This window comes from Balaenoptera borealis (genome assembly GCF_965194805.1).
Source record: "Balaenoptera borealis genome assembly, chromosome: 5".
In the NCBI taxonomy this organism is placed as follows: domain Eukaryota; kingdom Metazoa; phylum Chordata; class Mammalia; order Artiodactyla; family Balaenopteridae; genus Balaenoptera; species Balaenoptera borealis.
In genome coordinates this window covers 96,377,236-96,401,818 of record NC_138862.1, presented here as the reverse complement: position 1 = coordinate 96,401,818, position 24,583 = coordinate 96,377,236, and the positions used below count along the sequence as shown (strand labels likewise).

General features: G+C 35.0%; 2 protein-coding genes across 14 annotated transcripts in view; one reads left to right on the top strand and one right to left on the bottom strand.

Moving 5' to 3' along the window:
- The window catches only part of PHC3 (polyhomeotic homolog 3), an 85,415-nt gene that overhangs the window by 34,197 nt on the left and 26,635 nt on the right, over window positions 1–24,583 (bottom strand). For 5 of the 6 annotated variants that reach the window (XR_014245175.1, XM_082393930.1, XM_082393933.1 and 2 more), the window contains 5 exons: window positions 17,907–18,153; window positions 10,998–11,869; window positions 10,656–10,703; window positions 6,294–6,447; window positions 1,014–1,264 (listed from right to left, as the gene is read on the bottom strand). Coding sequence is in view for 5 of the 6 variants with exons in the window: in XM_082393930.1 (XP_082250056.1) it covers window positions 1,014–1,264; window positions 6,294–6,447; window positions 10,656–10,703; window positions 10,998–11,869; window positions 17,907–18,153 (1,572 nt within the window). In the remaining variant the exon portion in view is untranslated. The remainder of the gene's footprint in view (window positions 1–1,013; window positions 1,265–6,293; window positions 6,448–10,655; window positions 10,704–10,997; window positions 11,870–17,906; window positions 18,154–24,583) is intronic. The other variant, XM_082393932.1, reaches the window with a different exon arrangement.
- Window positions 1–24,583, top strand: part of GPR160 (G protein-coupled receptor 160) — a 127,257-nt gene that overhangs the window by 84,309 nt on the left and 18,365 nt on the right. For 3 of the 8 annotated variants that reach the window (XM_082394207.1, XM_082394206.1, XM_082394210.1), the window contains one exon: window positions 19,849–24,574. The gene's annotated coding sequence lies outside the window, so the exon portion shown is untranslated. Of the gene's footprint in view, window positions 1–1,015; window positions 1,122–4,647; window positions 6,285–19,848; window positions 24,575–24,583 lie in introns of those variants that run through there. The other 5 variants (XM_082394214.1, XM_082394202.1, XM_082394211.1 and 2 more) reach the window with 5 other exon arrangements.

Genomic DNA, 24,583 nt, shown 5'->3' with positions numbered 1-24,583 from the left:
CTAGGAGCAAAGTATCATCTCCATTTGCTGGGTGAGCAAATGAATTTCAAAGAGGCTGAATGACTTGACAAAGGTTACACAGTCTATATGTGGCAGAGCCAGGATCCAATCACTGAGGAACAGGGAGAAAAAACCCGTTCCTCCACTCGCTATATATCAGAGATTCTTAGATCCAAGCTTAATATACACACAGTAAACTGAAAGCAAAGGCAACTGATTAGACAGTCAACTATCACAGTGCAATCACAATGCACTACTTGTGAATCTGAAAAATCAGATAGTTCAAAGTCCTTCAAAACACATAATTTTGTTTTCCTGTCTTTGATTTGGGCTTTGATTTTGGCCACTTGTCTTGGTATATTTTCTAAGGGAAAATGTTCATCTCTAGATATTAGTATGTAATGTAGCTAGTGTAGCTGTAATGTACAGCTAGTCTCAAATCACAATACTTTTAGTGACAGATATAGCACCTCAATTTTGAGGTGAACATTTTGAAGCATTTTTGAAATCTGATTGAAGGCTGAGATTTAAGAATAATGAAAAAATCTATTTGCTAATTTTAAAGCATCAACTGGGTAACATCAGAAGTATTAGATCACTGGGAAGTTATTATTTTCTGTATTCAAGTTAAAGTTCACAAAGTATCACATTATACAAGAAACACCATTAAAAAGAAACTAGTGCACCTTAGGTATCATTTCAATCCCCTTAAAAAAAAAATAGAAAGTTTATTTCATTGGAGTAAACATATAATTGCCTTCTTTAAAAATTATAAAACTGATATCCTTATATCCTGAAATTTTTCTTCTTAGTTTATACATTTAAATAGCTAGCATAAAATCCTAGAAGTATATCTGGTAATATATAAAGGATATATATAAAGACATTCTAGATAAAAGATTAACAACTTTTGAGATAAAATTACAAGCTTTTTATTAGATAACAACAGATTATACATTTTAAGATAATGCTACATGAATAATTGTAAAAATACAAATTTGCTTGCTACTTACAGGAAATGGCTCCAATCCCTCCTGAATCACAAAGCCTTCAATAACATGGGTCAAGATCTGTGGCTTAACAATAGCCTGTGGAGGTTTGTTTTCTACACTGGGTATGCTACTAGGCATAGATGTACTATTACTCCTTGTGGTAGCAGCTGGAAGTAAGAGTGGAGGTGGAGGAACAGACACATGTGAAGGATCTGATGGAGATTTAATTACTGAAGCACTGACTGATGCCACAACAGGTAATTCTACTTGCTCTGTGGAACAAAAAAAAAAAAAAAAAGTCATTTTTTTAATCTTTAGCATTCTGCCCAGGCAAATATGAAAGAAAATTCAAGAATAAATATTAGTAACAATAATAGTTAATATCTGGTGCTTTAAAAAGACATTCTAAGACCTTTATATTTATTATCTCATTTAATCTCCACAATAACCTTATGAGATACATACTACTATTCCCACTTACAGACGAAGGGGGTGACTTGCTCAAAGTTGTCATTCCAACTTTGGTTACAAAGAACTGTCCCATAAGACATGAAAATGTTTTAGAATGTCAATTTAAGAATAATTACTAAAAAAATTTTTTTAAATTTTAAGCTATACAGATATTAAATTCCCTATGTTTCTGTTTATATATTCCAAATGATATGCGGGGGGGGGGGAAGTACTCTGAAACACACTTAAGAAAAAAAGAATCATGAAATCCACAGAATAAGTAGAAATTCTGATGAATTATACAGGGCATTATTTCAAGCTAATCCACATCCACACACAAATGTTCTTTGTTGTTGTTGTTATCTTTAACAACTCTTCATTGACACTGTACATGTCAATTTGGGGGAACACTGTATACCAGGCAACTGCAAAATGTTGGGCTGGATCACTGTGATTCCTCCCCTTCAAACTCTGAGGACCACAATAAGACAGACCCACAGCCTACAATGGAGACTTTACCTCCCCATTAGGTAGCAATAAACCTTTACTAAGCTGTACCAAAGTGGAGAGACGGAACCAGCTGACAGCTAGGAATACCAGTGGGTACAAGATGTCTGAGAAAAATAACAAAAAAAGAACGTGTGGTAAAGATAATACTACTACTTACTGAGCACTTTTGTGCCACGTACTGTATAAATGTCTTACATGTTATAACACATTTAGTCCTCAAAACTAGCCTATGGGTAGGTACTGTTATTATCTCCATTTTATAGATGTGGAAACCAAAACACAGAAAGATAAAGCAACTTGCCTAGAGGTGCACAGCTAATAAGCAGTGGAGCTGGGATACTAACCCAGGCAGTCAGGTTCTGGGTTCCGGAGACAATGCTTTTTTCATTGCTACGGTAACTCCTCTCCACCATCAGTATGAAAAGGATTGATATCACTATCAAAAATGCTCAAAATATAGCCCAATTAGGTAGAGAAGAAAGAAAAGAAATCCCTATCGAATAAAAATTTCAGCTAACAAAATAGTGTAGTGATAATCAGTATAGTGCCAGAAATGGAAAAGCTAACAGTTCAGACATAGTAACTGTGACATAATTAATAACACTATGTAGCTTATCACAGCAAGATTACAGCCATAAATTAACCTAGTTCCACCAAATAATCCACCAGGATAAACTGTACTGGAAAACCTATTTAAAGTCACACAATCCCTCATTACAAACTACAAAAGAAGTCAGCAGAGGACTTCCCTGGTGGCGCAGTGGTTAAGAATCTGCCTGCCAATTCAGGGGACACGGGTTCGATCCCTGGTCCGGGAAGATCCCACATGCCGCAGAGCATGTGCGTCACAACCACTGAGCCTGTGAGCCACAACTACTGAGACTGCGTTCCACAACTACTGAAGCCTGCCCGCCTAGAGCCCATGCTCTGCAACAAGAGAAGCCACTGCAATGAGAAGCCCGTGCACAGCACAAAGAGTAGTCCCCGCTCGCCGCAACTAGAGAAAGCCCGTGCAGCAACGAAGACCCAACGCAGCCCAAAAAAAAAAAAAAAAAAAAAAAAAAAAAGAAAAAGTCAGCAGGAAATACTGGTTTGCTGATTTCCAGGAACAAATACACAATTGTACACATGCATTACCAGACTGAAGAACTCCATAAAAATCCTACCCCACATACCCAATTTTCACATATACTCCTAGGGGAAAAGGATAAAAGATATAATTCTGAACAGGGACTAAAAAGCAATTTTTCTGTTGGAAGGAAAATATAAATCTATGGAGAACTGAAAAATAAGATAAATTTTAATATCCCGTATAGATTTATAAATACTTTGTTACTTTAGAAATATAAAGCCGCATTAAGTATATTGTGGTTTATTCAGAAAATACTGCTTAGTATATGTTCTAACTAATTTTTGGATCATACATACAAATAGATCTAAATTTTGTTGAAAACAAAGTTGTAAGTTACTGACCTCTTAAAAAAGTTAATAGCTATGACTTGCCAGTTTATAATCAGCTGTTAAAATCAAAAACACAAGAAACATTGACATATTATAGCAGAACAAAAACACAATTATTGGGGACTTCCCTGGTGGCGCAGTGGTTAAGAATCCGCCTGCCAATGCAGGGGACATGGGTTCGATCCGATCTGGGAAGATCCCACATGCCGCCGAGCAACTAAGCCCGTGTGCCACAACTACTGAGCCTGCACTCTAGAGCCCGTGAGCCACAACTACTGAGCCCACGTGCCACAATTACTGAAGACCACGTGCCTAGAGCCCGTGCTCCGCAACAAGAGAAGACACCGCAATGAGAAGCCCGCGCACCGCAACAAAGAGCAGCCCCCGCTCGCCACAACTAGAGAAAGCCCGCGCACAGCAACGAAGACCCAATGCAGCCAAAATTTAATTAATTAGGTTAAAAAAAACCAAAAAAAACACAATTACTACACTCTCTAGATTTAAGACAACTGTGAGAGAGAAACCCCAAGTTTCTTTGCCACAAGAAACTTCTTCTTTGTGGCAATAAGACTTTGCCACAGGTTACTCTGCCTATTCAGTCTCATTTTCTGAGCAAGATATATGAGCTTTTTCTACTCTTTTTTATGGATGCTTTTTTAAGAATTCTCATAGATTTATGAAGACTAAATCCTCGGTGGAAACAAGTCCCTCTATTTTTATAGGTTAGTTTATTACATGATTTGATGAGCAACCTGTGCTTGCTTTTCCCCCCTCATATACTACAGAAACTAGTTAAGTATGAAGTAAATTAAAGGAAGATTCAAAAATCTACATTGTACTTAGACAATTTAGCCAGAGGGATGGATATGCCTGCCAGGATCTCAGACTACATTCCTGAGGAAATAATGTGAAAATATTCTTGAGTTTCAATATTTCAAAAATGTTTAAATTTTCTTGAGTATCATTAGTAATGCTTATTAGGTAATTAAATCACAGTCACAATGCAAGGTTAGTATCCAATTAAACACATATTTCTGCCTTTAAATCAAAACTCCAAGAAATCTGGAGCAACATAAATCCATTTTCAGTGTACACAAACTACAAAGATTTAATACTACAGTTAGATTTTCTTAAATCTATCTTTTGAGGTATTATTTTGAATAAGCAAAGACAATAATATTGAACTTGTCTTAAATATTTTATAGAATTTTACTAAATGTTTTCTATTTTTCAGGAGGGGGAAGAAGTTGGAGGAAAATTGTTCTTCCCTCTCCATGCTTTCCAGAGATTCACATTGGTAGTAAGGGATAAAAGCTAGAAAGAAGAGAAGGGATAGAAATGTGGCATGCTGAAGAAAAGAGAGGACAAGGGCTGCTTTGGTAGCAAAGTCAGTGCCCCATTACAATCTGTTTCCATGCCTGTTATAGTGGTTCTTCTTAACTGAAAGTGATCATGAAAGCCATGAGATATTCAATAGAACAAAATACTTACAACAAAGCCTGAACCAAGATTAGTATTATCTGGATAAGCGGTCAGTAAACTTTCTATAAAGGACATATGGTCTCTGCAATGACTCATCTTTGCTGCAGTAATGCAAAAGTAGCCATAGATAATATCTGAACAAATGAACGTGGCTGTGTTGCACAGAACTTTATTCATGGACAATGAAATTTGAATTTCACATAATCTTCACATGACATGAAACATTACTCTTCTTTTGATTTTTTTTTCAAACATTTAAAAATTTTAAAACCATACTTAGCTCATGGGCCATATAAAAACATGCAGCAGGAAGGATCTGAAGCATGAGCTATCATTTGCCAGCCCCTGATCTAAATAAAATACTAAAAAAAAAAAAAAAACCCTAACACGGAATATATCTTTTTTAGGACTTAGACACCGGGCTATAGATTATAATGTTTTAGTAAAATACCTAGGATTCACAGTCACTTTGATATTATGAGGAGGAGTATAGAGAAGATTTACTTGAACTCGTAAGTAGTTCTGAAGTAGTGAATAAGAATTTGAATGCTTAAGCTCAAGAATTTTTTAATCCACGTCCTTAGTAAGAATTAGTGAGGCTTAATTTAAGTACTGTCTGGGAAAGAACACTTTTAAAAGCATTTACTCAGTCTGGATCACAAGCAATTATGACGAATGTCAGATATGACTTCAAATGCTTTGTGATTTTTGGAAAGTATAATTGAAATCTTCTGATACAACTTTGATTTATTCTAGTTTTTAAGCTAGAAATAGCTTGACACATAAATCTGAATGGTCACATGAAACACATCTGTACAAACTACTAAAAATTCAAAGGCTGAAATACGTTTTTGATTTGGGTAGTTCCTCAACAACTGTTCTAATTATTCCTCATCAAAAAACAAAAAATCTTGGGAATTCCCTGGTGGCGCAATGGTTAAGAATCCGCCTGCCAATTCAGGGGACACGGGTTCGAGCCCTGGTCCAGGAAGATCCCACATGCCGCGGAGCAACTAGGCCCGTGAGCCACAATTACTGAGCCTGTGCTGTAGAGCCCACGAGCCACAACTACTGAGCCTGCGTGCCACAACTACTGAAGCTTGCGTGCCTAGAGCCCGTGCTCTGCAACAAGAGAAGCCACCGCGATGAGAAGCCCACGCACCGCAAAGAGTAGCCCCCGCTCGTCGCAACTAGAGGAAGCCCGCGCACCGCAATGAAGACCCAATGCGGCCATAAATTAATTAATTTTTTTAAAAAAAGTCTTGAATTCTAATCTATGTTTTGCTGCAATTAATTACACAGAAAATTAGTTTAATACCACCTCTAGTGAAAAAAAACTTTTTCTGTTACTAACATTTCTCTAATAGAAAATTTCCCCAAATCCAGGCATTTCCTCACCTAACAAAGGATGCTCAGAAGTCAAATCTTCTCCTCTCCCCACAGTTATAGCTGCTGGAGACAACGTGGGTGGTGGTGGAGTTCTATCCATTCGGACACATTCTTCTGACTCCTCTGGCATTTCTTCTTCACATACATCTTCTACTTGATAAACCTGCAACGACAAACCACGCTGCCTAAAAATGTTTCTAAAATACATTTCCTAAGGTGTTCTTAATTTAATTAACAAAATAAATTCCGAGTGTTTTAAAAATTAAAAGGCAAAATGACTATTTGACAGATTGAAAGGAAAACTTTAAAATCATTCAAATGAAGTTTTTCATAATCCTTGATGATTCATAATACTTGATGATATTTCACTGAAAGCAAGTTGTGGATCAGTACCTAGGCTATAAATCACTAAGGTTTCCCAAAGGTGATAGTCAAGTCAGTACACATTTTTAATTTTGTTAATTTTTTTAAATGTTTTGATTTTACACACTCAAACAACTATTTGGGGAATTTACTATAGTTTCTGTTAACTTCCATTGTCATAAATCAAAATAGATACTAATATTTTTCACAAGCATGTTAAGTAAATCTCCAAAATGACACATATTATGTAAGGAAATGCACTGTTTAAAGGACTACATCCCAGGTTCTTCTTTATTATATTTATGTGAATTAAAGATTAAATTTTGAAAAGCTATGTCTGAGTACCCACAAAAAAGGTATGTGATTACATGTTTAATCTTCTGATCTACTCAAGAATCTAATGAATTTTTATAAGCTAGTATCAGTTAAACAGAAAACATCTGTCCTTGAAATAACACACACACACCCCCCATCTTAAGCCATTTCACATATTACTTTTAGTTCTCTCATATTGTTCCATACTTATAGAAGAAAGTTGTTACATCTTTAACTATCCAATGGTAAAGATAATACTTAAGAAGAAAACATGGACTCAAAAGTACTCTGAGAAAGAACTTAAAAAAGTCTAACCTATTATTGATTTTTTATTAAACTTAAGGCTGAATTTTCAAAGTCCACTTGTAGAGACTGACACAGGTATTTTAATTTGTCATCGTTTTTTATTTAACCATTATTTTTGAAAGATGACAGGTCACTAAAAACAAAGCCACAAAGCAATTTACCGCCCTTCTTAATAAAAAGCTTATTACTTACATTTATAAAAGTTGTGAGTTTTTAAGATAACTTACCCAAACTGATTAATATTTCTAATAAGTATCAAAACAAAGAATGTTTCTTCAACATTCACAAAAGCTTTTAAATGATCTAATATTGCATATATTTTTAATCAAACTATTGAAAAAGTTTGATTTGAAATTAAATATAAAAACAATCAATATTTCTGAAACCAGCATAAACAATGTGTGATAAAAAGGACTATGATGTTTTACCTACAAAGGCATATCTAACAACAGCAATAGAATTTAAAAACCAAAACAAACAAAAAAGACCCCTAATTTTTCCAAGACTCTATTAAGAATAAAATAGCTTTCCTTTTTTTTAAATTAAAAAATCCCTTTGTTACTGATAATTTTATATCAAATATAATATCCAGAGCTGTGATTTGAATCAGCTACTAAGTAGGCAACATTTTTAAAAGTTATTTGCTCACGACCCTGCATCTGGAAACCTGTTTCACTAAGAGAGAGTCCTTGCCTCATGTCTGGATCCTCAGGAGTGAAAGCAGTCGTTCATTACTGTACAGTGCAACAATGATAGCTGCTAGTATCTGTTCATGATAAATTTTTAAATGATGATAATGTCCAATACAGGGAAAGTCATCCAAAAAAATGTCCTGGGGGTTAAAGGAAAAACAAAAAACAAGAAACTTCTAGTGAGGGGCACCTGCTGTAGTAGTGATTACCTTAATTTGGCAGAGTAGTGGGGATGTTGATTCAGAGGTAATTAGACAAGTAATGGTTTTATCAACCAGCTCAACTGTATCTATGCAGCATTCCTTTATTAGATATTACTTTTCTTCCAAAAATCATCTTTTCATAAAATGCTGAAATTCTCTCTTTAATATTAATGCTGTCACAAGTTTTTCAAACACCTACTACAGTACCTTTTAAGGAATCAAAGATCATGCATGATCATGCATAGTATTCTGATTTTTAAAATATAATGAAAGAGTTTTAAAGGATTAAAAGAGGCAAACACAAATAACGTATTCTGAAATAATCCAACAAAGAATACTGTAAAATATTTTTCGTTCTTTACAGGTAAGCCTAACTATACATACTTTCTTCCACATCTCCCACGTAAAGGCAAAATAAGTTAAGGAATAAAAGAAGTAGGTAAAAGCAGATCTGTCACAGACATCTGGCACAATCAGCATAAAAAAAAAATCTAAGTGAGACAACTAAAAGACTGAATAAAGCAAAGAAGTGAAGGTTTTGCTCACAAGATCGTTTGGAAACTGTACATCACAATTTCTCTTTAGTTCATAACTATGACTATTCTAAAACTAACACTGGCTGCCAAACTTACCTCAATAAAAAGTACATTAGTCCCATCTGTCTCCTTTCCCTAAATAAACTGTGGAAAACATTTATTAGTTCTAAATTATCTACACTTAACCATATCTTGCTTATCATACCTAAATGTCAATGAAAAATCTTTTAAAAAAACATACTGATTTTACTTTGAAAATTCACTTATCTTTGAAAATTTCACATCTCTTAGAAGTAAACCTCTCTCTACCTTTGAATATTTGAAACAACCAGGAAATTGTGAACGAATGTGTAATTCACGAAGAAATGTGATGGTTAAAAAAACAGATTTGATAAAGGTAATAAAAGAAAAATACAGCAATTTAATAAATAGGTTATGGTACTCAACGAAAGGTAAAAGATAAGAACGATAACATGGAAACATCTGTAGCAAATATGACCATACAAGTGATAGTAGAGAAAGTTATTCTTCGCATGAAAAAAAAAATTCCAAAAATTAGGTAACGTAAATTTTAAAAAACCCAAAATTAATAGAGGGCAGAAAATAATTAGATCCTAGATATTTTTAGCTTTAATTCAAGTGTTGCTATGTTTTTGATATTTCTATCCCAAACATGTTCCTCCAAGGTCTGCCCTAACAAAAATAATTAGAAAAATATAAGGCATATAGAGAAATTTTATTTTTTTACTTGTTAAAAACCAATTCACTGAACTAGAAAGTGAGAATGTAAATTCAAATTAAATTTGATTTCTTTGAAGGTACTGTACACTTTTAAGCCTGTGTTTTTATATTACAATATCCATTGTAAACTCTTCAAAAATCCATTAAAAGAAAATATAGAGACACAATAATCGAAATACAAACTTATTTCTAGATGCCCATTGTTGTCTTTGTCAAGTTCTGTTCTTAATAAAAGTGAGTAGGAAGTGGAATTCAATCTCTTCATGCCTATCAAGATCAGTCAGAATGACAAGAATAAAGAATCTATAAATTTGCATCCTGAGAACCAAAATGTTTCCCATTAAGGAACAGACTTTGAAACTCCTTTCCTTTCTGAGTTTATGGTTACTAGCCTTTAAGTGATAAAATCTCTTTAGTGAGGTTTGATATAAAACCTCCTTTGGGGGGCGGTGGTGGTGGTGGGATGAATTGGGAGATTGAGATTGACATGTATACACTAATATGTATAAAATAGATAACTAATAAGAACCCGCTGTATAAAAATAAATAAAATAAAATTCAAAAAAAGTAAAAATAAAAAAAATAAAACCTCTTTTGAGAATACTGTTTTCCTCAGTTATAAATTAATTATGAATTTGATCATTCTAACATTTAGAGACCTTATTTCAATTTTTATTATAAATTATTTTATAAATTTTAAAAGACCTTTATAGAATGTTTAAAAGAAAAACATTTTTCAGGATAATTTTCCTCTGTAGGCAATATGTACCATTTCTAGAGGTTTATTTTGATAAATTTCTCCACAATCTCAGATATTCAAAACTTTTACTCCTCCCAGTGGATTATTTCATCCTCAGTATTCAACTCATCCACTGAGATTTTCTTAGCTTTTTAAATGAGAAATATTTTAAGTATATATTCTCCCTTAGTAGAAATTTAAAAATCAGAAGTTTAATAATTCTAAAAGATGGCCTACAGTTAATGTTTTTTTTGCAAAGTTGGATTCTTTCCTAGAATAACTGGTTCTTCCAATGTTTTAATTACAAAATACAAGTTTACCAAAAAAGTACATCATACAAGCATACCTCCACCTTGAAGCAAAAGCCCCATAAAGGCCTAGTACTTCAGAATGCATACAACCAAAAAGGTTAGCTAGATAAACCATACGTTTAAGAACATACAAGCCAACAGAAGGGATCTATGAAGGATAATCACCTTAAGAGAAAAAACTTTGTGCAGATGACACTGGTTCAAATGCATTCCCTTGGGGAAAAAAAATCAACTCTGTAAAGATAGCAGATGGATTTGTTTAAATAGTAATAAAATTAACGAGGGACTTTAATAACCATCACAAATTATCAAGCATGCAACCATACTACAACAAAAGGCATTTTTTTTTTTTTTGCCCATACAGCATGTATGTCAGACACTGACAGACGGAAATTTCAAGCTTTTTAAATTCATTGGCATGTAGATCTAATGATATAACATAGCGTGGGAGAAAACTGTTTTTACTTTCAGTTCGGCAAGAAAGTCAAAGAGCTTCCAAGGGCTTACCACTGGTGGATCAACGGATGCTGGTGGTTGTACTTGTAGGTTTACCGCAACAGTCTGTGGAGGAGGAAGAGTCTGAAATGGCAACTGGACCAAAGCTTCTGCAGCTGGAAGCTCCTCTTCTGACACCAAAGCATTCTGCACCAAAACCTGGCCCTGGGACAGAATTTCAGGCTGCACTTGTAAAGACTGCATAGACTGCAAGGGCAGTGGTGGAATCTGAGCTGGAGGAGATGTCGACATCTGCGGAGGGGTTGCAATTGGGATTGGAGAGGACTGCAGGGTTGAATATTGCTGGTGTGATGCTGGAGACACAATCTGCTGACCTGGGGACACCAAGGCGGACTGCTGAACTGGGCCAATGTGTACAACAGGGGAAGCTGGAAGTGGAAGATGGGATGGAAGATTCAGCTGTGCTGTAGGTTGCACCTGATTAGCAGTGGACTGCTGCAAGTTTGACCCTGGCTGGAGAGCTGATGACACAAGTGGGTGTGGCTGAATAAGTGCTTGTGGATGAATAATTATAGTAGGAGACTGACTTGGTGAATGAGGTGGTGGAGGAGACACCACTACAGACTGCTGTGCTGACTGTGACTGGCTAGGAGACACTGTTAAAGGAGGGGGATGACTCTGAATTGGGGAACAATGCTGTGATTGGGCACTACTGGGAGCTGGAGGCAGGCCGTGGTTTTGGAGTGGTAAACAGTGCTGGGATGGCGGTGGGTCTTGAGTTGGACTTTGAAGTGTGATTGGCTGAATTTGCTGTTGCTGCTGTTGTAGCATCAGCTGATGGTGGGAAACTTTGGGAGGTGGTGAATGAAGAGGAATCTGCTGATGTTTTATTAGAGGATGAGGCTGAATTGGAGGATATGAAGCTGTGAGAGAAAAAAATGACAATTAGTATTTATTTCAAAAATAATCACATAAATTTTAAAATAAATCTAAATGAGGAACGTTTTTGCATCAGAAGGTCATAATCATCAGAAATCTATTACAAGTCTTCCCAACAAGAATGGCTCAAAAATGTAGTAACAACTTTTCCTTGGAAAACTACATAATTTCATAAAACAAACTGTACTGTGTTAAGTTCCGAAAGAAAACTGCCTAAAACAATTGATTCATAAATCTGAATTTACACATGATTTATTCTTATTAAATTTTATATGTCACCAGAATATTTCCATTAACTTTTAACAAAGTTTATCCACTTGAATTCCTTCTCTGGGAAGAAGAGGAGTGTAACTGAACAAGTGTAATATAAATAAAGATAACTTCAAAATCATAAAATAAAGGTCTCATCCTTTCTAATCCATGTCTAAACATTCTTCCAACTAACAGTCAATGTAATTACCTATGAAGCTTCCCAAATAAGTTCCCCAATTTGAACCGAGATGAATAGTTGGTACTATTTGACCCAGGAAAATATTTTGTATAAAAAGTTAATTCAGTTAAGCAAAACACATGTGTAAATCCTACAGCATGGTTAAATAATCACAGTAACTAAGAAATGAAATTTCAGGGGCCATTGCAAATCCAGGAGAGCAATAGTTTTGCTTGCAGAAAAAATGACGCAATCAGCCATGCTGTCTAGACAAATGATCTTGTTTTACTTCTCTCTCCCACATACACTAAAAAAAACCTACAGTAATCTATAATACCAGTTTTCTCCACAAGGGAGCCACTCATAACAGGAAATATATATGTAAGAATTAGCAAAATCAAGTAGTAAGTAGTTTCCACATCATTATGCCTCTTCTGCACACTGACTGGTGCATATGTTCACACAGAGGGAGATGCTGGTGAAATCCTCTCTGTCTAAATAAGAATGGAAACTGGGTTCACTAGAAGATAAACTGAAAAGATTACTTAATATTAATATCATGTAACATTATCACATTTAAAATATACCTAAAGACAGGCACAAATTTTTTCTTAATCTCAGACTGTAATGCCTTGTATCTATTTTTACATTCAACCATTATTTGTGACAAAGACCTTATAAAAAATTCTAACAACTTTTTTTCAACCTTTCTGTATTTGGTTGGTTATTATTTGAAATTCCGGAGATTCTTTAAGGAAATTAACATCTGATTAACATCTCAAGAAAGAAGCATTTAGAAGGTGCAACAACAAAAAAAAAAAATTAAAAAAAAAAAAAAAGGTGCAACAAATACCCACGAATTGTTAAAAACAAAATGGAAATTAGATCTAAAATTTCATCTAACAAAGTAATTTTCATATAACTAGACTAGCATTTCAAACTAAGACCAAAAATTTTATGTCAGCCCTTTATAAATGTGTTAATAAAGACTCTATTATAGAGTATTCAAAAAAATCTTGGACTTCTATAGAGTACCTTTCCACCAAGGGGCTTAAGATGCTTTCACATCTCTCTCCTTTGTACTCACAAAATGCCTGTTGAGTAGGTACCCTTTTACAGATAAGGAAATAGAAGTTTAGCAAAGGCCCATTTTAATTCAATTTTTAAGTTATAATTAAAATTTACCATATTCTTGAAGTACAATGGAGATTATATTCATGGGAATAAAAAGTCTTTCTGTGCTCTAGCAAGTAAGCAATCTTTGCCTTCTAGAGCTGGTAATTCAATACAGTAATAGTTATCCTTTCACCTAAATAAAATTTTTCTTTGATCAGAAATCAAAATGAGTCTATATATTTTATATTAGTCCATAAGTCCAACTGACAAGCACATATACTACAGAATAACTGTAAGGATATCTTAAGCAATACTTCCGTATAAGAAAAGTCCTGGTGTTCTGGAGAATCATACGACGTGTGTTCATTTCTCTGATTTTAATAAACACTTTAGTATGGTCAGGGTGGCCTTATAACATGAGAATTAATGATTGGCATCATCTCTCACATATGCAGCAGAACCTTTTATCATTGCAAATAATTAAATATATTATTGTAAATTATTAAATATATTATTTCATTCAGTAGTTACTACAACCCCATGCGGTACATAGGGTACTATACTAATCCAGTATATTTCAAGTGAAGAAACTTTCAGTAGTGAAGTGACTTGCCTAAAATCACCTGGCTATTAAGGGGCAGTGCTGGGTATAAAAGAATCCACAGTCTTAGCTGAGTCTAGGTTCCTATTATGGTCTGAATGTTTGTGTCCCCCAAAATTCATGTTGAAGCCCTAACCCTTAATGTGACTGTGTTTGGTAAGGGGGACTCTAAGGAAGTAATTATGGTTAAATGAGGTCAAAAGGATGAGGCCCTAACCCAACAGGATGAGACAGAAAAGAACTTGAATCCTCTCTTCTTGCACTCAGATGAAAGACTGTATGAAGACAAACAAGAAGGCAGCCATCTGCAAGCCTGAAAGAGAGCGCTCACCAAAAACCAAACACTGTCAGCTCTTGATCTTGAGCTTTCCAGCCTCCAGAACTGTGAGAAGATAAGTTTAAGCCAGCGGTCCCCAACCATTTTGGCACCAGGGGCCAGTTTCATGGAAGACAATTTTTCCAGGGACGGGGAGGGGGGCAGATATGGTGGTTCAGGCCGTAATGTGAGCAATGAGGAATGGGGAGCGGGAGATGAAGCTTCACTACTCACTCGCCTGCCGCTCACCTCCTGCTGTGTGGCCCGATTTCTAACAGGCCGAGGACCGCTACTGGTCCGTGGCCCAGGGGTTGGGGACCCCTGGTTTAAGCTATCTAGTCCATGGTATTTTTTTATGATAGCCTAAGCAGACTAATTAGGCTTTTCACTACATACTGGATTAACGTCTGCAAAAAAAGATGCATATTTTTTCTAACTAATTTCATAAAAGCTCTAAAGACTGAGCTCTAATATAGTTCATGATAATTTCCAGACATTTGGTTAAAGTTTGCCTTTATTTTATATATTAAAAATAGGATTAATAAATGTCAAGTGGGAATTCCACCCTCAAGAAGAAATGATGAAGAAAACTAAATGATGTTAGCACCCTAGAAATACATGTAAGGAAATAATAACCATGTCTGTTATATGTCTATTATAATAATTACTAGACTATACTATGTTAGAATACAAGCAGATTTTTTAATACTTGAAAGTGACCTGCAGGAGCAAGCATTTTTCTAATTGAAGAAAAGGACAAATTACCAATTCAAGAATCTCAAAAAAAAAAAAAGAAAAATCTTAGCTTCAGACTAACTCCATACCAACAAGAGCAGAAAAACTAAAAGGGTAGAAAAATTATAACTGCTGCCTTGCCAGAAGATACAAATTGCTTTGAATAACTGCATTTTTAAGTTAAAATTGAATTTTTAAGTTTGGAAGCTGCAAAGGTTTATGTGGCTTAGGGTGTTCCATTTGGTTTTATTTCTAAAAAGTAACACCACAGAAAACTGGAGTTTGGTTAATACACATAAGCTCTAAATCTGGAATTGCAATTGTCTGAGAGTCTTAGATGGTTTTAGCTTACTGTTCTCCTCCATACTTACATAAAATATTGGCCATCAGAAGAAGGCAACTAGAAAGATATTATCACACTATCAATGAAAAGGGGAAGAATAAGTGTTAACTTAGAACCAGATATTGTGAGTTCAGGGGGAATGAAAATCCAAAAGCATATCTCTTTGCTTGAACTAACCCTGAAAGAGGTTCTACCTTTCTCTTTGAAAGTAAATTAACCTACCCTCCATTATAATCTATCAAAACTGTAGAAATCACTATAAATTGTCCCCTGAGCAGTCATTCCAAGCACAGTGGGTCACTGCCTCTCCACACGAACTCCTTCCACCAACACTGGCCAGGGAATTCCCTGGCGTTCCAGTGGTTAGGACTCCGCGCTTTCGCTGCTGAGGGCATGGGTTCAACCTCTGGTTGGGTAACTAAGATCCCACAAGCCACGGAGCACAGCCAAACAGAAAACAAAACAAGAAAAAAAACACTGACCAGAGGCTGGTTTGAGGCTAAGAATACTCTGGACAACACAGTACAAAAATCCTGTTATCATGCCATATAGATAGCAGGACCTTGCACACAGATGTTTATAAAAAAGAATTCACACCTAACCATACTATGAGTGGATTTATTATTTATACATTCTAACAAACCCTTCACTTATCTAAGATTCAGACTGAAGAATTCTAAGCAGTGACACCTAGTTAGTACAAATGGAAAAAACTGTGCTATAACTGCCAAAATTCAAATGGAAAAAAAAAATCAACTACTAATCCAACAAATATTTACTATTGTCCACCTATTATAGATATAAGTACATATAAGGCACAACTTGGTGCTGTCAAGATAAAAGAATGAAAAGGTTAATCTGAAAAAGGATTAAAAGATTTAATAAATGTAAAGTACCTGACACGTAGGTGCTTGATATTAGTCCCCTACCCTCAAAGAGCTTACTTACTGTCTAATAGAAAAGTTAAGATCAATAAGTATATAAATAACTATAAAAGAAAAAGTACCACAAAGAAATATAAAAATACTATACAAGGGACTTCCCTGGTGGTCCAGTGGCTAAGACTCCACACTCCCAATGCAGGGGGCCCAGGTTTGATCCCTGGTCAGGGAACTAGATCCCACATGACACAACTAAGAGTTCGCATGCCGCACCTAAAGATCCCACATGCCGCAACTAAAAGATCCCCGCATGCTGCAACTAAAACCCAGTGCAGACAATTAAGTAAATATTTTTTTTAAAAATGCTATACAAGTTCAGAGGGATGAGAGATTTCTAACTAGGGGAATCAAACAACTCCAAGATCTTGAGATTGCGTGATATAGAGAATGTTGGCAATATCAGCACAGAGGAAACATAAAAAGAGAAAAGGCAACCTTCAGCAGTGTAAAATGAATCTTTAAAAAGTAATGCAAAAAAAAGAAAAAAAAGTAATGCATAATTATAAAAGGATAGAAAGAAGATGCTTACCTGATGAGGCTGGATCAAAGGAAGATTTTTTTTTTTTAATGTAACATATGTGAGGTATCTAGCCCAGTGCATCTCACACAAACACACACAGACACACACACACACACACTTCCAATAAACAATAGTTAAACTGGTATAAAAACATATATAGATATATTAAGAATAGGAGAGATCTAAGTATGCTTAAGAAGCAAAAGAAAGGATCCAGCATGAGGGAGACAAAAGATGCTATAATAACTATGAAAGAAGGTCAGGAGCCAGTAAAAAAAGATGCAATCAACGACACAAGGAAATAGTGCTAACTTTGAAGAAGAAAGCAGATAATTCCTTATCCTATTAGAAGTGAAGAAAGCTCAACACTGAGAAATTCTGAGATGAACAGAAGACATGGTAAGGAAACTCAGTCTGCACGGCCCCAGAATTTCCAGCATGGGAACCATGAAGCGACATTATCTGTAGATGGCAGAGGGAGCACACATGGGATTCAAAGGCTGATGAAAATGAAAACGACTTAGTTGATTCCCTGACATTTGCCTCTCAGAGATGAAATCAAAGATGGAACAAAAGCAACATGGTGAGGTAAATAATTATGCATAATCCTTATTTTTGGAAACTGATAAATTCCTCCCACTAATGACAATGTTAAAGAAAAATATATACTTGCTTTTTTTAAAAAGCTTTTAATTTTGTTCCACTAAAGCACATTAAACAAACCACAGGCAAATTTTTTAAAGCTATCTACATAACAGAAGACCACCACATGATGAAGATGTTAATCAAATGTCAACTGACCCAAAAAATCTATTTTATTATTATAATTTGTTTTAGTTGTTGGGCTCTTTTGATTTCTCTTTTTTCAAGCTACACTACTGTTCTTTTGTTAACTTATAAAATTCACATTTTAAAATGTTTTAAAAGTATTCTCGTTCAAGTAATGGACATCTTTTGTTTTGCTCTGCCTGCTAAGAAAATGAATAATGCAACTATTTTCAACAAAAGCTTTATCCCACCTGGTGCTATTAACTGGTGAATACTTGATGTCCGGGTGACAGCTGTGCTTCGTGATTCCAGACTTGGACTTTCTCCTTTCTTATTACTTTCTGGAGAAGGATCTCGTTGGCTGATTTTAGAACTGGTCACTGTTGTTTTGTTATGACAAATTGTCAATGACTGAGTTTGACTAGTACTTTTTGGCGGACCATTTTGTGAGCTAGATAATACACCCAACTTCTGGCTGCGTAATGTTAAATTCTGAACCTAAGAACCACATAACAAAAAATAAGGATGAAACAGATGGTATTAATTGATGTGGTAATCATTACCATTATAACAACAATGACAGCACATTTATATTATGCTCTTTATATTATGCATAAAGCTCCAAGCACTTGAAACAACTAATTAACCCTGAAGGCAAGGGGAGCTATTATTCTAAGTAATCATATCTTAAACATTAAGTGGCAATTTTTTAAAAAAGACATTAAGGAAAAGAAACATTAAGAACTAAATGAAAATAGAATATTTATATATATATTGCAAATGAACTATCAATATGAGGAAATTACTCTGCAACATACTGCATTTTAAAGTTACCAGGTCAGAGACAGTCAAAAGGAAGGAGAAAGAGGAAGAGCATTCCAGGCAAAGAGGAAAACTTGAGCAAAGCCACAGTGGTGGGAGAGCCCAGGGTGTGGAGGGAAGAATGAGCAATTCCTTCTACTTCACTCTGAGTTCTCCATGACAGGATTGTGAAACATCTTAAGGCTACAAGTCCCTCATAAACTTGTGAGAAATTACTACACACAATTAGGACAGTGTGGATACAATATTGCTATCTTAATAAAGATCAGAAAGATAACAAAAAAAGAAAGTTAATAGGTTAATAGAGATTATAAGGGAACACTAATCTTCTAAGTAAGAAAACAAATTCATGAAATCACCTACCCCATTGTGATAATTCTGAAAAGCATTTCCTATTAACTAATTTTAAAGAGTTAGTGAGATTTTGTTGTGGTGGTTATGAAACACTCATTTGCCTTTGAGAACTAGATCTCATGAACTAAAGACATCGTGCATGGCCTTGAAATGGTTCACGTGATGACTCCTACCTACACCGGGGCTATTCTAAACACACTGCCAGTCCGGATGATGGCAAGGATTATCCCAATTACTCTCACCTGAGGTCTATAACATTTTCAAACAGCAAGGCAGAAAATGCCTCTCCAATAGCTTCCTAACCTTTTGCCTCAGAAATGAATGCACCTAATACATTTATGGTAGCACTGGCACTGGGAGGGAAACTGAAGTAAAAGAGATTCTAAAGTAACAAATATATTGCTGCTTTATGAATGCTCTTCAGTTTCATGTGTGTTCTGTCTCTACAACTGTATCATTAACTGATGCTCTACACCTTCTCTTTCCAAGTGCCAATGCAGTGTTCAGCCAATAGCAGATGCTAAATAAATGTTTACTTCAGGGCAGTTGAAGTTTTAATCAGTTCTATTCTAAGCTACTGAAAGAATTTTCTAAGTGAGACCATATGGAGCATCTTCTCTGATTTTTGTCAAATATTTCACAGCATTGTAAATGGACTAATTACTGCTGTATTACTGAAATTTAATGAAAAAATAAAATATGCTGAAATCCAGATTTCTCAGCTTGCCACTCAAAGCCCTCCACAGTCTAGGCCCAAACTGCTTTGAGCCCCTTTTTCCACTATTCTATTTCACAATCCGCATTCTCTAGCCAAACTGTTCTGCTCACCCTTCTCCAAACATACCTTGCACTGCCTTCATTTAGAGCCCTTGCTCAAATTCCTCTTTCCTCAACGCTGTCTCCTGAAGCCCAACACAGTGCTCAAGACCAGTAAAATTCCTACCCATTCTCCCAAAGAAACCTCTCGAAGTCTCTGGTTAGAAATAATTTCTCCTCCCCTCTATGCTCTTCCCATAGAATTTGGATCACAGTGGCCTATACCAATGACAAACATCTCGCTTGTTTTAGAATTACTGATGTCTGTGTCTGTGAAATACTGAGACTCCGACTGGCAGGCTCTCATCTCTGACGTTCACTTTTGTACTCCCCGCAATTCCGGCTGCAGACATAACAGAAACTACACAAGTCTGAGGTATTCTCCTATATCTGATTCTGAAAAATGTATTGCATGGATTTTGTTGCTCTTGTTGTTGTTAAATATCTTGTTCTATTTATGGTTTCCTTAAGCTAACATTAAAATCTGTTCATGTTTTACCAAAAGAAATCTCAACAAATGTCTAGCAGAGGAATATTAAAATCTCTCAGGAAGCAACGGAAAAACAGCAAGAAATTTAACATCTGCCATAAATAATGTATAAGGTGGACCACAGAATGATGGTAATCAAGGTCTGAACTATAACCTGAAAAACAAAAGCTTTCCTTCAAAGGAAAAGCATATTCAAAGTAAATGAAGATCTGACACAGTGAACCCTTAAGCTGTAGCAGTCCATTTCTATAGAATAATATACTTTTTTCTTCTAATTTTCCTTTTGTTTTCTGGAATTCTGAAAGAAAACGTATGTATGTGCATATTATATACTATATGTTATTTATATGAATAGATAAATTTTAGAATATGGCTTTACTATCTATGGTCATCTTGGCTTAAATATTTACAATAAATTTCAAACATGTAAACTGTACTCCTAAAGCATATACAGAGCTAACTGAGCTGTTAATAGATCACATATTCAGATTTCCTTGACAGAACTTCACTTTTAAAAAGAACCCACCCTTTCTAAGATAAAGAATATTATGGCATTTAATGCCCAACTTTCATTTCATCTGAACTTTTCCTATGATCAGTTTGTGGAAACTTTCTGACTTTTGAAAACGTCTAGAATTCCCACAAAGTATTTTTGCTAATTTCACACCTTACATTTTTATAGTGGATTACCCAAATACTCTCACTTCAGTTTTTTAATTTGGATCTAACAAATAATGTGTGAATTATCGTAGGATCTCTTCTTTGTAGATAAGGAAGTTAAGAGTTCATGTCACACTGCCGGCAGTAGAACTGTTTCTAGCTTTTAAATCTAAAAGGCTGTTTTCTCCTCAATTCTTACAGAATTGCCCAGAGAGCCTTGGTAAGATTTTTTACTTTTCTGTAACATACTTTTAGTCTTATGATATCTTTCTGAAAGTCACATTTTTTTTTTTCATGATAAGGAGAAGAGATGGAGCATTTAAAATGGTAAGGGTAAGATATTCCAAATTTCTCATTTTTTTTACAGTATGCTATAAATTTTAAAACTGAGGAAAAATTAACTGTTATACTGACTTTTGTCAGTTAAAGAGTATTAAAATAAAACTTCAAATTTGGTATTTCTCAATTACAAACAAATTAAATGTTTTAAAAACTGCAAATATATGTTTAAAAATTAACAAAGTAGAGCACAAATTTTTCAAAACTAACGGCCCTGAACTTGAGGAAAGTTACCACTGGAATATTCAAAATATTAGCATCACCTACCACTGTCAGCCTCATTCACTGCCACTTCTAAAGCACAGCAAAGAAAAACGTTAGTAGAGAAGTTCCTAAAGGTCAATCCATCCCTCTAGTTCCTCAATCTATCCTTGAATTGAGTCAGATTATTAGAGAGCCACATACCTATACACATCAAACTGGACCCCAAAGAGCTAATTCTATAAATTACTTTGACCATGAGAACCCACAAAACAGACTGTGCTCTAGAGAGTTTGTTAGTTGTATTTTCCTAATAACTGGTTTATTTTACCTTGGAAACTGCAAATCCTTTAAATGGTTGAGTTTCTCTCTTCACCATTAGCTATGTGAAAGCCAAGAACCAAATTCATGACTCATCTTTAGACAGTGCATAACAAAAACAGTAATTAGTAGCATGTGATATCTTACGTGCCAGGCACTATGCTGAGTGCTTTACTTATGATTACTGTCTCATTTATTCCTTGTAACAACTCCGAGCTATTACTTCCAGTTCACAGTGAAGAAACTGAGGCTTAGCATAAGTAATAACAACAGCTAACATTTAGTGAGTGCCAACTAGGTAACAGACACTGTTCTGTTTTTCATTTATTAACCTATTTAATCCTCATTACAACCCTACGAAGCATTACATTTATTTTATTTTATATTGTTGAAACTGAGGTTTAAGGATATACAATGAGAAGGTGGTAGAACATGTATCTGAATCCAGAGAACCTGGCTCCAGAGTCCAAACTTATAAACACCACGCTATACTAGGACCTATCCAAAATCAATCAACTGGCAAGTGACAAAGCAACTGTTGCTGAAGTCAGAATATAAACCCAGGTCTTCCTATTCTCCCCTTTGCAGAAAAAGTACTAATGAGTACCTACAATATTCTAGACACTAAACATATATTACTCACTCTTCAACTTACCCTGCAAGTATGTATGACTATTAGAGATGTTTGGTAACTTATCTAAAGTCATACAACTAATAAATGACTGCAGTGGGAGTTGAACTTAAGCCCATGCAGGACTTCATACATGTAATTTCAATGGCAACCGCACTCCTAGCTCCATGCCACTTTACCATTCTGGAAGTTGACAGGTTTTATAAAACCAAACCAAAAGAAACCAAACCAAAACAAAACAAAACAAACAGGAAGATAATTACTTCAACAAATTCATTCCACAAAGAGACACTTAAAGTTTAGAGCTGAAAAAACCTTAAAGTTAACAAAGGTCTCATTTTGTAAGTATGGAAACTGAAGTCCAAATAAGTTAAGGAACTATAGAGGGTCACAGAGCACATTATGAGAAACCGGAGTTTAATTGGTCACCATCTTTATATGCTGATATATGAAAACTGGACTTTGTTATTAAATAAAATAGAGATTCTATGAAAAATACCAAAGAATATTATTGCTATCTCATTTTTTACTTTTTACCAGATGATTGAGATTATTAAATTAAAAATTCAAAGCCAAGGATGACCTTGAGATATACCAATTTCTGCCATATGCAATCCAAAACATTATCTATGGAAAAATATCAAAATGGTATCATACAATGTAAAAAGTCTACTCAACTGTTTTAATTTAAAATTTACTCAATTTCATTCATTTTTATTAACTTTACTGAGGTGTGACTTACAAACAATAAAATGAATGAACCAGTTCAATAAGTTTTGACATTATGTATATACCATGTTACCACCACCCCAATCAAGATATAGAACATTTCCATCACTCATGCCCCTTCCCAGTCAATCTCCCCCACCTTCTGCCCCAGGTAGCACAAATCCATTTTTTTTCACTATAGATTAGTTCTGCCTGTTCAGAAATTTCATATAAATAGAGTCGCAGAGTATTGCACTCTGTGATGTCTGGCATCTTTTACTAATTATAATGTTTCTGAGATGTACAGTAGTTTGTTCCTTTTTATTTCTGAGTAATATTCCACAATACGTTTATCCATTCACCAGTTAAAAGACAGTGGTTACTTCCAGTTTGGGGCTATTCTGAATAGAGCTGCTACGAACATTCATTTAAACATCTTCATGTGGATATATGTTTTCAAATCTCTCAGGGTAAACATCTAGAAGTGGAATTCCTGGGTCACATGTTAAGCATATGTTTAACTTTATAAGAAAACTGTTTTTCAGAGTGGTTGTACTCTTTTACAATTTCACCAGCAACATATGATAGTATGGTTCCTCCACATTCTCGCCAACAGGTGGCGTTTTCAGTCTCCTTCATTTCAGACATTCTAGTGAGTGCGTAGTGATATTCATTGTGGTTTTGATTTATATTTCTAGGAAGATTAATCATGTTGAGCATTTTTTCATGTGCTTATTGGCCTTCTGCATATCTTTTGTGAAGTGTTCAAATCTTCTGCCCATTTTTTATTCATGATCTTATTACTGAGTTGTAAACCCACTTTACATATTCTGAATACAAGTCCTTTGTCAGATATATGTATTGTGACCATTTTCCCTCAGTCTGTGGCTTTGCCTCTTTGTTTTTGTAGCAATGTCTTTCGAAGAACAGTTTTTAAATTTTGATAAAGTCCAATTTATCATTATTTTCTTTTACAGTTAATGCTTTTTGTGTCCTATGTGAGAAAGCTTTGCCTACCCTGGAGTTGTGGAGATATCCCCTATGTTTTCTTCTAGAGGTTTTATAGTTCTGTCTTTTGCCTGTAGGTCTACATTACTTCTGGTTTATTTTTGTGAATGGTGTAAGGAGAAAGTTAAAGTTCATTTTTTCCATGGTACCAAACAAAGTATAAACAAAAAACTGAGTAACATTCTGCTCAATTTTTTAAGTTTAAAGTTTACCCAGCTCATTTTTAAACTTAAAAACCACCTTGACGCGGTTATTACCTAACTGCTTACAAAGGAATCTAAAGAAAAGAATACATCTCACATAATAAATCTGCTTTACAATGAAACTAAACATACAATGTCATAGCAAAACGCATTAACTTTCACTAACGTCAAATAACCTAAATATCCGTGTTTAATGGCATTATAATTTCTATAAAACCAAAAAATTTTCTTGAAGTTCTCACTGGATTAAATGTTGATCTGAAATGTGTGACAACGAGCACTGAAACCATCGGTAACTTAAACACAAATGCACGTTTACCTTTAACCTGAAGACCCAGACCTTAAGTACCACATTATGAAGCTAGACAAGCTCAC